The sequence below is a fragment of the Takifugu rubripes genome, chromosome 8 (genome assembly GCF_901000725.2).
Source record: "Takifugu rubripes chromosome 8, fTakRub1.2, whole genome shotgun sequence".
Taxonomy (NCBI): domain Eukaryota; kingdom Metazoa; phylum Chordata; class Actinopteri; order Tetraodontiformes; family Tetraodontidae; genus Takifugu; species Takifugu rubripes.
In genome coordinates, this window is record NC_042292.1 from 15,418,386 (window position 1) to 15,431,912 (window position 13,527).

Consider the following 13,527-nt stretch of genomic DNA (forward strand, 5'->3'; position numbering starts at 1 on the left):
TGAGCTCCTCCTATTTGGCCGGTGACGCAGTAGGTCATGTGTTGTTTGTGCTCTGGCCCGTAGAGATGTGTACAGAGAAGGAACGGATTGCTACTCCAGCTAGCCGGATCCTCCCGATTATAGAAATATTGCTGAACGTGGTCATGTTGCACGCCGTAAGCTTCTGTCCATGAGAACGGGTCCACGCTAGAATACCCACTTCGCTGCTAAAACGGTAAACGGACTTGTATTTTTGACGGGATAAGTCAGCCGGTGTTTGGGGATTGCAAATCTGAGCCGTGCGAGTCAACGTTAGCTGGCCTAGCCGGACTCGGGAGCTCGTCTCCCAAAATAAGAATGGGGTCTGGGTCCACTCGGATTAGCTTGCTAGTAAAGTGACCTTTGATTGTATTCTCTGATGGCAAATTTCACAAATTACCAAGAAGGAAAGGCAGCGATGTTGATGGTGGAGACGCAGCAGAGGGACGTGGGGACGAAACCTGCGGCCGCCAGTGCAAACGGAGACGGTTCGGTCGGGGAACCCCCTTCCCCGTTAATAAATATCGGCGGCGGCGGCGGAGGAGGAGGCGGCGGCACTCGCTTCCATCAACAATTACCGCCCTCCAACCAGTTTCACAATCAACTCTTCAGCTACCAACAGCCGCCAAAGGATCAACAACACCAACACTACCAGCTGCCTCCACAACAGCATATTTCCGAAGAAAACACCGCTGGGTCCCCGGGCAGGAAACCCTCCTCCTCGTCTCTAAGCCAGGTACATGCCGCCGAAGACCCCGCCGCTTGCCCCACTACTAGCCGCAGCGGCAGCCACGTATTCGCGGCGGTGAACGTCACTAATACCTCGGACGTTGTGGATGATATTCGTAAGTGTGGCTATTTGAGAAAGCAAAAACATGGTCATAAGAGGTTCTTCGTGCTTCGTGCGGCCAGCCAGCTCGGTCCGAGCCGTCTGGAGTACTACGACAGCGAGAAGAAATTCAGGAACAGCCTTCGCTCCGCCGCTGCAGCGGCAGCCGCCGCTAGCGGCGGGGCCGTCGCACCTTCTCCCCCTAAAAGGGTTATTTACCTCTACCAGTGTTTCACGGTGAACAAAAGGGCGGATTCCAAAAACAAACACCTCATTGCCCTTTATACTAAGGACGAATACTTTGCTATTGTAGCCGAAAACGAGCAAGAGCAAGAGGACTGGTATGTAGCTGTCAGTGAGTTGATGAGCGAAGGGAAAAAAGGGCACCTGGATTCTGATGATCTAGATGATGGATACGGTACGGTCACCCCTGGTACTGTCTTTAAAGAGGTGTGGCAGGTCAATGTGAAACCTAAAGGACTGGGTCAAACAAAAAACCTCACAGGCGTCTACCGCTTATGCCTCTCAAGTAAAACCATTCACCTCGTTAAGCTAAACTCTGAAACTCCCTGCGTTAACCTCCAGCTGATGAACATCAGACGTTGTGGACATTCAGAAAGCTTTTTCTTCATTGAGGTGGGCCGCTCCTCCTCTATTGGGCCAGGTGAGATATGGATGCAGGTGGATGATTCGGTGGTAGCCCAGAACATGCACGAGACCATCTTGGAGATGATGAAAGCCCTGAAAGCTTTTGCAGAGTTTCGGCCCAGGAGTAAGAGTCAGTCGTCGGGCTCCAACCCCATGTCATTTATCACGACGCGGCGCCACCTGGGCAACCTGCCACCAAGCCAGACGGGTCTGCAGCGGCGGTCAAGGACAGAGTCGGTTGTTGGCACCCCCCCGTCGAGCAAGAGCTCTGGAGCGAGTGGCTATCGCTTTCGAACGTCCAGCGAAGGTGAGGGGACGATGAACCGACCGTTCCGCTCCACCACGGGAAGTCTGCTCCACCTCAATGCTGCACGTGCCCATCATGGACGCCAGGAAGCGGACGGCGGAAGTAGCGGCAGTGGCGTCGCCACCGGAAACGCCGGAACGAGCACCGGCGGCGGGCGCTATGTTCGGGCCATCCCTGGTTCTTCCACGTACCATGCCCGCTCCGCTTCGTTACCCGTATCTCATTTCCCCTCCACCACCAGCCCCGTGAGCGTCTCCTCCAGCAGTGGCCACGGTTCAGTCTCGGACACACTCACACGCCCATCAAGTGCCTCGATATGTGGCTCACCCTCTGACGGTGGTTTTAACTCTTCAGATGAGTATGGTTCCAGTCCCGGTGACTTCCGGTACTTCAGAGTGCGGAGCAACACCCCCGACTCTCTTGGCAACACCCCGCCAATCAGAGAAGAGAACTGTCTAAATGATTACATGGCAATGGGGTGGAACAGGGAGGTTTTTGGCACCAGCGTGTGCTCTGGAAACAGCAGTGGGTGCGACACACCACGGGAGGAGAGCCTGGTAGCAGCGGAGGATGAACGCTTTTCTTCATCGTCACTTAGGAGAAGGACTCATTCTTTCTCCAGACCAGCTGGCGGCGCAACAGGTGGATCTGGAGTGGCCGTTTACCAGAAAATGACCCAAACTAACTTTTCGTTGGACGAGGGGTCTGACGTGGCCTTACCTTTTGGCAGCGGGCTGCTCCGTGGCGGGCCATCGTCCTCATCTTCATCCCTCCGGTCCGACTACAGCTCCTGCTCCGAGCACAGCCAGCAGAGCCGTCCCTGCGCGCTCTCCCGGTTGGATCCTGGAGGCGAGCGCGCCCCTATTTCCTCTGCCAAGGAAGACAGCGGTTACATGCCAATGATGTGCGGTGTGGCTGCGTCGCCACGGGAGACTGCTCCTGACTACATGCCTATGCAACCCAGTTCTTATTCTCATCCGATTTCCCATTCCCCCCAGTTTCACAGTCCAGCTTTAGGTACGCAATCAGCACAGCGCCCCCAGTCCCAGTCCCAGTCCTCCACAGACTCTCATGGCTACATGATGATGCTCCCTGGTGGCAGCGGCAGCTCCCCTTCACCACGGCAGGGATCCCCCGGTCCTCCCAGTGGCTCCAGTGTGCCCAGTGACAGCGTGGGAGAGAGACCTGAAAACGGAGAATATATGGACATGTCGTACAGCAGTAGTGGAGGACGCAAGCTCTCAAATGAAGCGAGCGGTAGCTATTACATGCCCGGCACACCTGAAGGCACCTCAAAGTCTTACAGCCCTTATTTTTCCCTCCCTCGCTCCTATAAAGCCCCCACCAGACAGAGGGATGAGAAGGAGTACGGCGAGTACGTTCCGATGAGTTCCCCTGCCAAGCCAGTGTACGCGTCAGTGGCTACGGCTTCTGCGACGACACCGGAGAAACGGAGCGGCGGCGGCGGCGGCGGCACCTCCACGCCCTCTCACCCCCCGCCCCCTTACGGAGCACACCACGCGACCGCAGCGATGGCTGACCGGCGTGTGGTCAGGCCCAACCGGCTCCCTTTAGGCAGGAGAAGTTTCCACGGTCCGCTGCGGGTCAGTGAGCCATCCACGGCATCTGCAAACATCAACACGTCGGTTCCTGTCAGCTCATCTGAAGAGGCTTCCAGTCCAGGAGAATACATTAATATTGAGTTTGGGGAACATTACCCTCAACAACAACAACCTCCTGCGTACCATCTGTCTGGCACAGCTTCCACTAGATCAAATGACCATCGCCGTTCTCCTCCCCAGCCCCAAACTCACCAGGATTATATGAGTGTGGAAGTTGGAGCCAATCAGGACAGCGCAGAATGTTTGGAGAGAAAACAGTCTCCCAGACCCAGCCTCGTTGCCCCCTGGAACCCGCCCAGTTACATACGACCCTTGGCGAGCAATCCAGGAGCAATAAGCTCACCTGTCGTCCCTCCATCTGGTGGGCACTGGAGGTCAATGGGGGATGAATACACAGACATGACCTTTAACCTCAGCAGAAACGACAGGGCACAAACGAGCCCTACAGCCATGTTGCAGCACCTGTGTGTGATGGAAGGACATTATAGCCACGCGGCCGCCTCCTCCTCTTCATCGATTTCTCCTACTCTCCCTCCGACGAGCCCGAACAGGTTGCCGACACACCAAACGGAGCCCAAGGTGGTTCGCGCTGATCCTCAAGGCAGGAGGAGGCACAGCTCTGAGACCTTCTCCTCTACTTCCTCATCTAATTCAACTCCACCCGGGGGTGGAGACCCTTCATCATCAGTAGGCCACCACACAGCTTCGAACGGATCTTACGTGACAGAGGGCCAGGCTTCCAAATGGGCCACTTCAGCATCTTTTGACAATATGTGGATGTCGATGGAGGGTTTGGGCGATGCGGCCGCTCCTCACACGGCAGTTAGATCCTCAGAAATCAGCACGAACTCTGAGATCTCAGCATCCACGTCCTCATTGGCTGGAGCGGGTAGAACGTGTAGGAACTCTTCTGTTGGCTATCAGAATGGCCTGAACTATATTGCCTTGGAACTAAGAGAGGACGGGAGCAACGCGGCACCCGCGGCGTCAGGAGCTGGTAGCAGTAACGGGAGCTCGGCAGCAGGGGCGGCGCCTCCGCTGGAAAATGGAACCTATGCCAGTATAGACTTCACTAAATCTGATGTAGTTACCACAACAACCAAGGGTGAGTTCATACACGCTCGAGTATTGTGTCATTTTGCACTGTTTCAGTCACATTTTGCAGGAAGATCTTGTGCTTCTGGAAAACACAACAGCTCACATATTACACGATGCTTTGCGTGAACGAATTCCCGCATCTGAGTTAAGTTGAAGCAAAGATATTTTCCTCTCTTATATCAAAAAATAACACTAATTGCAGGAGGCTATTATTAGTTCGAATGTATCAATTTGCAGCTCCTTCGGTCAGTCTATTTTGGAGGAACTCTGTGATGTCGACAAGGCTGCGCGCCGGCTATCTTTGAAGGTATCTGTCCAGGAAGCTGAATTCTAGGCTAAATGGTCCCTCGTACAGGAAGTGGCACAAATATGCGGTTCATCTGGAGGTCTGTCTGCCTGCTGTTTACAAGGAGATGGGCAGACAACGCGCTTGCTGAATGAACGGAGGTTTATCTGAGGTCAAGTGTGGAGTGAAACAGCCCAAAAAGGCCCCCGTCTCCGTCTTTTGTGGCTGCTGATGTCTCCCTGTGCCTGTCTGTGCACGTGCTGCTGTTTTCTTTGTGCCAGAATGTGTGCGGAGTGTATTAATGCGTGGGCGTGTGGACGTTCAGAGTCTTTTGTATGCTGTAAAGCTGTCATTTGAGGCACTTTTCAACATCTGCGGAAAGGAAACTCTCGACAGCAGGAGCGCTCCAACGTACAGCGCCGGTTTAGAAACTGAGTTTACTGCCTGCTTGCTGCCTGCTTACTGTCCCTCCCAATGCAAAGCCGCTTCGATTAGCCCGATCTGGGCGACATGCTCAGAGCTGTAATGACATCAGTCATGATTTCTTTGTTGCCCCCGAGCTTTGCATGCATGTCCGTGCAGATTACCAGGAGGGGGTGGCAACATCAGCACACACTGATGTTACTATATACAGATGCTCAGACACAAAGTGTGTGTCATGCTGACGTTATGTCTGCGTTTTTTTGGGTTTTTTTTGCTGCAGAACAAAGACATTTTACTCATCCTAAACGCTCTCGTCCCTTCTTTGCCCCTCGCTTCCCATCCCCGTAACGTCCTGCTGCCGCCACGTGTGCAGGAGCGTGAGTTAGGGTTCTCTGACTCGTGTGTTCACGGCGGCGCTGAGTGGAGATGATGTTTTGTAGGTCTTGGGCGATGTCGGCGCGCTCGCTGATGCTCAATCACGTCCTATTGTCCGCATTTGTTCAACACGGTGACATTCAGACCGTTTAATCGGTTTAGTCGGTTTCGGGTCTGTGTCGGTGTGTTTATAGTTGCACTCTGTGCCTAGATAGGTGTGTGTGTGTGTGTGTGTTTTGCATGCTGATTCGCTGCAGGCAGGCTTTGATGTGGCGCCTTAATCGTGGCGTTAGCGTGTTGAGGCAGACAGCTGGGCCGGGAGGAAACGCATCATCATCATCTCTCAGGAATGCACTTCCTTTCAGCCGCAGTGTTGAATTGATTCAGGCACACCTGCATCATTGACCGAGCGGAGAAGGTTTCTTTCCAGCTGTCTGGGACCACAGTTGATTATCGAATTCCCGTTTGAAATGAATAGAAATTGCACCGTCGGCATAAAAAGACGAGACAAACTTGGATCCTTTTTGCCAAATGAAATAACTGTTGTGCCAGGTTCTTTTAAATCATTTTAATTAAAGCCACAGCTGACGTGCAAGCATTTTTCATCCCAGATTGTCTCCTGACAGACGGATATCAAATCCCACTTTAGTCGGCACGAAAGGGCAAAGGCAGGAGCACGGAGTAGTATTTGATCGGGGGGGGTTAAAGGTCAAAGTTGAACCTGGAGAGGAAGTTTTCTAATGCAAGTGACCGTGGTGGGAACCTGCCCTTTTCCCCCTCTTCCTCCCCCGCGTAGTGGACACGAGGTGGTAAAAAGGGTAAGGCCAAGTGCGATGGGGGGGGCAGAAGATGGTACTATACTGCCCTTTACACTTTCATTCCCACCTCCACAGCCAAGCCCTTCTAAATTTACACATCTATTTCCAGACTGACGTGAATTTATGGGTATGTTGGTAACAGGACCCCCCCCCCCCGTTTGTGTGTAGCATGTAGAAATCTTAAACTTAGATAACCACATGACATGCTAACAGTCACGCGTGCAGACGGAGCATTTTTATATAATCTGCAGCCCTTCAAAGGCCCAGAGAGGTGGGAGCTCTGTATGTCACACTCATTTAGCAGATTAATAATCTTAAAAATAACTTGCACTGTGGGATGAGCAGCTAATTCCAAGCCCTGACGTGCTATATGGGCTTTTACATGGGTGGCCTTCGCTGGGAGTCCTGGGACTCCATGAAGGCAGCAGCGCTAGCGTGCGCTAAAGAAGGACTTGAACCTTTAACCCCGGAGACGTTGGATGTAAGAGTGCTGAAACTGTGTTTTTTTATTGATTTATGTTTTGTAGACTGGAAGAGGTTTGGGTTTTTAACGGCTCATCTAACCATTTTGAAGATCTTCCCACGAAAGTAAACGGTGCGTTTGCGTGTTACGGGACCAAAGGGGCAGCGCTCCCTCGGCGGGAATCGTCTGATCAGTAATTAACGGACCCAAACACTGTGGGCTCTGCAGGCTGACTGTGGCACTCTGGGAGTTTTCATAGGTGGTCCCGAGCATGAGTCAGAGGCTCCTTTTCCTCTTTGTCATTCTTTCCCCCGTTTCTCTTGCTTTCCTTCTAAGCCGACAGTTCTTTTAAGTTTTTTTTTGAGGGGGGGGGGTATTTTCTCGCCTTCTCCCTCAAACTCACTGGAAAGACAAAGCTGGGTCTCACTGGGATGCTCCTTTACTTGAGGTGTGTGTCGAACACGCCGTTGTCGTCTTTGTTTTGATGTCGGACTCTTTCTCGCTTAAAAATCTGTGTACTTTTTTTTCATGCTCCATTTAATATTGGATTAGTGAAATTCCTTTGGTGGCTCTGCAGCACGTAATCTCCCGTCTCCATCCCGTTCCTGTCAATCTTAATCAGCAGCAGCCTGTACGGTGTCTACCCATGACTTATATTATGGGTCAGCCTTCAGCTGGGCTCAACTAGCTAGAACCAGCAGGTGCTCTTGTTTAGCCAAATGATAAAAGTTGTGCCTTAAACCAGGTTGTTGCTAGAGCAAAACTTGCAACTTGCTATTGCTCCGCGTTGCTAGGTCAACACGTTACGCCATCTCCTGAATCCCATGATTCCTTTCTCCTGTTGTCCCAGCTGGGTGGACAGTGTTTTGGGCCAGAACAGGGTTGTGTGTCTGAACACCTGCCCGCGCCTTGACCGACGCAGGTGTGTGGCGAAATGTTTTCGTAATCCGCCGTGACCGGGGCCGACTCGGGTCAGCCTGGCTCGCGTCCTGAAAGCGTTGTTTTGATCCTCGGCCCCGGCGGGCCGGGGGCTGCCCCCGCTTTCCCGGCTGCCAGGAGCGCATCTGGGGGAGCTTTTGGTTCACGACAGACAATCTTGTAAAGGAAGATCAGAAGGAACGTTTTAAGTATTCTGGGCACCTCAGGGGTGGAGCGGGCTAATCTAGTAGCATTAGCACGTTTAGCATCCAGAGGAACCGCTTTGACCACGGCGGTGGCGAGCGCAGCTGCGATCTGAAATGACCCAGGTATCGGTAACTGAGAAATATCCCAATAGCTCTGAAACGTGTATAGGTTTACAGCGGCCTGGACCGCTCCGCTGCCCCATTTGTCATCATCCCTCTACAGTTACAGCTCTTTATTTAGCCTTTTTTTTTTTTTTTTTTAAAGTAGCATTGTTTAATTTTAAAGTCGGCGCTGACCTCCATCTTGTTTCTCCCTCTTTCTGTTGGCTTTTGCCAGATTGCTTTTATTCCCCTGTAATTTCTCAGAATCCGATGATGCGTCCTCCGTCCGCCTGCGCGTCACTTTATCCCTCCATCCCTCCATCCCCGCGGCTTACAAACACAGGGGCGGCATTCCACCGGTGCCCTCTGCTAAAGCGTCTGCATTATGGCGTGTTGATGCTATTGTTGTGTCAGACAAAGCCTCTCTGTCAGTGGAATAACCCAACTGGACAGCAGCCACCGGCGGGGTCGTGCCGGGCCGCCGGGCCGCCACCAAAACAGCCGAGCTGACAGCAGGACGGGAAACAAACGTGTGCGTCTGCTGGCAGCGACTCCAAAGTTCAGCGTCCACCATGACTTATTTACCCGACAAACAGATTTTTTTGATTATTTTTTTTTTATGAGGGTGACGGATCAGATCTGCCACCGAGGTCGGACGTAACGTCCAAGCCCCGCGTTTTCCCGAACACACCTCCGCACCCGTTAATCCCGGGAGCATATCCGACATTTGTGCACATTTAGCGTTGTTTTTGTCTCCTCTGCAGTGGATTTTTTTTTTTTTGAAAGCTGATTGGTTCGAGGCAGAAAAACGCGCACCCCCCCCCCCCCCCCCCCCCCCCCCAGCTTCAGAATAGTACAGAACAATTAATATTGTCAGTGCAAAACCACTGTTGGTGAACCAGCCACATTCCAGCGTCTTTGTCTGCCAGGAGGGGTCAAACGAGGTGAATGGACAACCACAGCGGTTTTCTATCAGCCAGGTTTTTGCTTTTAGCGTGGGACATTTACTTGATACGTATTTGTGATTTTACAAGAAGGAAAATGTTTAGAGAATGTTTATGGTAAAAAGATAGTTGCTCGAATACTGAGCAGTTGGCGAGAGTTTCCACTGACTCATTTTCACCAGTTTTGGTTTACAGATTAAATATTAACTGTTGACGTTCATATTGTCCATCACATGTCTTGATAACAGCCCCATCAAAATGGTGGACTTACCGGTGTCTGATTTTCTTTCCCAGACTGAGCAAAGGGATGAAACGAGGTCCGCCGCTCTCCTCACCTCCTCTTCCTCCTCCTCGAACACCCGTCTCGCCTGTGACGTTCGTTCTCCCTCAACAGTGACCTCCTCACCCGAACTGAGAACCGGAAAACAACATGAGACAAGAATCCATGCAATTTTTAAGAAAAATGCATTTCATCGTTGTTGTTTTTTTGTTTTTTTTAAATATGCAGATCGTGATTTGTTTAAATAGAAAATGTTTGCCCCCAAATGATGCTGTGGGTTTGTGCTACTCCCCCTAGTGTTCAGCAGCCAGTCATCAGTAAGCTGAACCTTGGTTCTGCTTCAACCCAAAAGGGAGTCTGGAGTATTATAAAAGGCATTAAGGTACAGACTTTGTTTTTCATGTTTATTTAATTTTTTTTTTTGTTTTTACCCTATTCAATCAACCCGGTACCACCTAGCTTTTACGTTGTGGACAATGTTGTTTAGTTTTGGACTGAAATGGTACACCTTACGGCTGAAATCGATTTTCTCAGTATAGCACAGGTACCCTAGCTTTTCCCATTCTCTTCAGGTACGGTGACAAACGGAGCAATGGTACGACACCAGTATGGGTTTATTACACTGTAGTTACAGCAGCAAATCTTAATGCATTACTTTATTTATGTTTTATTTTAAATTGGTGTCTTTAACTCGTCATGTCAGTGGTGCAGATTGGGCTTCATCGGGCTAGGTCCAACTAAGCTTGCCAGAAATTCGCTTTATGTAACAGATGTCTTCAAAGGAAAACGCAAGGAAGGTAAAATTCAAAAGTATAATCAGCACCCATGCTAAGCTATGCTAACCAGTGACTGTCATTCAGTACATATTAATATTAAAGTTGCTTAGCAAGAGCTATATATGAACATATTATTGAGTGTCCCACCAAGAGCTTGACACGGGAAATCCCTGCATCGTTTTTCATTGTTCTCCAAGTTCACTGACCCTAAACATCACTGGCTAACATGCTTCCTAAGAGGTGCAGGAACCACCGCCATGTTTACACTGCTGAATTTTGTTTGACACTATCTGATGGAATGTCAGTCCAACAGCTGTAAATACTCTTCTCTCATACGTGTAACTAATGGCCTGGTTATTTCCGTACACATCGCCACAATCGGACAGTATTAACACACTGATTCAGATTCACAAGAGACAGCGGGGCCACGGTGACCTTTATTTCCGTTTGTTGAGACATTTTTGGGGGGGAGAAAGCAACAAGAAGTGTTGATCTGCTTTCAGCGTGACTGAAATGAATAACAAGGTCTTAATAGCTAGCAACTCGCTAGCAATAGCTCGCTAATTCCGGCCGACGTTCACGCAGACTCCGATGTGAACCGAAAAATAGGAAGGAGACGCTGAACGAGGCTCCTGTTGCAGTCGCGTGACATCTCGCATGCTTGTTTTTGTAAAGCATACGCACATACGGTGGTCATGCAACCCTTTCTAGTCGGGGGGTGTAACTCTTGTGTGACCCCGTGTCGCTTGACCCCTCGGCGTCTCGTGATGACGGTCAGCATTTCTCTTTCACGCACTCAGACCTGCGTGCGAGCATCCGTCATCAGCTCCGGGTGACGTAAAGAGGCTCCAGCGATTGGAGCTGCAGCCGCAGGTGCAGCGTGCTGGCCATACTTGCCCTGTCACAACTTCACACGCTCTCAGGCGCACGCACACACACACACACACACACACACACGCACGCGTTTGGCCAGGCATCAAACACCGACATCAATCGGTGGCAGCGACTCGCTGCCCTTTCTCTCTCGCTCACACTTTGACAGAGCGCTATGCCCACGTTTAGCATTTCAGCTAGCGTTGCTCTCCGAGGACACTTTCTCGTAGGAGGCAAACCGATACCCGTTTTTTTGTTCGGCGTTGGTGCATCATTGCGCTGGTGCTGATGCTTTTTCCCTTTTGTTGTCTCTGATTTGTTTGGAAGGACGGAGGCCCGTCAGACTCATTGGGCTTTTGTGCGGGACACGATTGTCGTTCTTCCTGCAGGGAAAGCGAGGTATCTCTAAGTAACGGTCGTGGTGGCGGGCTTCTTTTTCGGAAGAGAATCGGCAGTTCCGTGTCTGCACTGCAGTGAAAACTGGGTTCAAACAAGTATTTCATGATCACATAGGTTGAATTTTTGTTTTGTTTCTTTTACACATATATATATATATATATATATATATAAAGCGGATACCATGTCTCTTTGTATATTTTTATATTTGTTAGTTTTTTTTATGTCTGTTCCAGATATGACGTGCACCAAAGACTTTATTTGCGTTGCATCCTGATTACATTTGCTTTTCCCCAGCTCGTCGCCCATTTTCAGTATTACGACATCCGCAGTCCCAAAGATATTTAATTGATATTTATGTGAACCTGAAACTTAGTAGAACTTGCTCGATAATCATTGCATGAACGACTGGTGGAGCGTTCCTGCGTCAGTGGCACCAAGACTGCCCATCTCATTCAAATCTGCTTCTTTGCCTCTCCATCGCCTCCATTGCTCTCGTCAATCCAGCGCCAAAATTAGGCAAAGGCTCCTCGTGGACGTGACGTCGCGAACGTCCACGCCATGGAGGGTTAGCATGACAAAGCTCATCCTGTCCAGCAGCTCCAGTTTTAACAGGTTCGACTTAAACAAACACACAGGATGCTCTTCCTAGATTTTAAGCCTATGACGTGTCTTAATGTACATTACGAACAATTTCCCATGTTGTCCTCTCGCCCTAGCGAGCGAACAAAGAACCGAATTGAGTCTATTTTAAATTATTTTGGGGTTTAGGGGAAATAAAAGATTTGCTGTATTTTTTTTAAGTAATTGCAAAAAAAAAAATAGATATAGGATTCCTGATAATTTATTTGAAGAAATATTCAAAAGTGTCTAATGTTGACCCCTTTTGTTGATATTTTTGTCATGACTGAATTAATTTAGAGAATCTGTGTTTTTTTTTCTTTTTTTGGGCAACAATTCAACCTCAAAGTGTCCTCAATGATTACAATCTATCACTCTGTTGAAAATCAGCCATTACGACTCTTTGTTTTATATTCTTGGGGTGGTGAAATGAGAGCTATGTTTTTTATATACACATATATGTACCCATATATATGTATATATGTGTGTGTATATAAAAATCTATATAATCCTCACAGAGAAGACTTAGGGTACTGCATCGTTATGCAATCATTAGTTTCCCTTTCTAATCTTTTGGTTTGTTTTCTAGTTTACAGATGGAAAATAACCATTTTATTTTTGTTTTTGGTGTTGTATTGGGACAACGCGGTTTGTCCCAAAGCGACACGAGGGTAGTTTTTTTAAGAGTACATAGGTATTTTGCAGTTATTTGTATAAAGAAATGGGTTACGACCTCTGCCTAATGTTTATTTTTTGTAACTATATTACAGTTTATTTGCTGCTGTGTAGTACAGTTGGAAAAGGCCGCTGATGGCGGACGTTTGTATTTTCACCCCGTGGAATCCGAACGTTGGGGTGGGGGGGTGGGGGGGTTCAAACGGAGTGGGCAGGGAGAGCGCGTCCCTTCTTTTCCCCTGCTGTACCCGTGTTCTTAGTTAAAAAGTTGAATGCTGTCGTTGATTAGCTTTACAGGAAAGAGTTTTAAAGACAATGTACCGTGGAGGTGTGTATCCTTCGTATGTGCATTATTTTTCCAGCGCCGTACATCCCGTATATGAATAAAAAAGAAAACTGTCAGCAGTGGAAATCCTGTAAATAAGGAAAACTTGTCGCTTTTTTTTTTCATGTTATGATCGGTGCCACAGAAGGTGGCGCTTTTTTTTTTTTCTGTTTATAATTTTCTTTTCTTTCCTCATGGTGGGAAGGGGGGTAAGGAGGGGGTACCAGGAGGGGATTTGAACATCGGCATAGTGTTTATATTTATCAGAACTTTTTTGCTTTCAATAGAGCTATTGCAATAAAATGTGTTCATGTAACCGTGGTGGTCTCGGCTGTCTGTTCTTTCGAAATACAAAGCGGAGTTCTCGTCCAATAAGCACAAGAGTTTTGACGTCACTGAAGACAAATATCTGATGTAAATGGAGCAGAAATGTTAATCTTTGTGGGTGTTCAGGAGAGGGCTGTTTGCTTAACACACTAATGCCTAACTTCAAGTGTGTTTTGACACAGTAACTGTCAAATGTT

At 49.2% G+C, this 13,527-nt stretch overlaps 1 protein-coding gene across 1 annotated transcript; it reads left to right on the forward strand.

Moving 5' to 3' along the window:
* Positions 1-58: 58 nt before the first annotated feature.
* Positions 59-13,319, forward strand: irs4b (insulin receptor substrate 4b). The gene is made up of 2 exons (XM_011606632.2): positions 59-4,529; positions 9,352-13,319. Exons 1-2 carry the CDS (start codon positions 398-400, stop codon positions 9,354-9,356), a joined length of 4,137 nt encoding a protein of 1,378 aa, XP_011604934.2. The 5' UTR covers positions 59-397; the 3' UTR covers positions 9,357-13,319.
* Positions 13,320-13,527: the final 208 nt, after the last annotated feature.

Coding starts and splice junctions, on each gene's coding strand:
- irs4b (XM_011606632.2), top strand. CDS start 398: ATGGCAAATTTCACAAATTACCAAGAAGGAAAGGCAGCGATGTTGATG.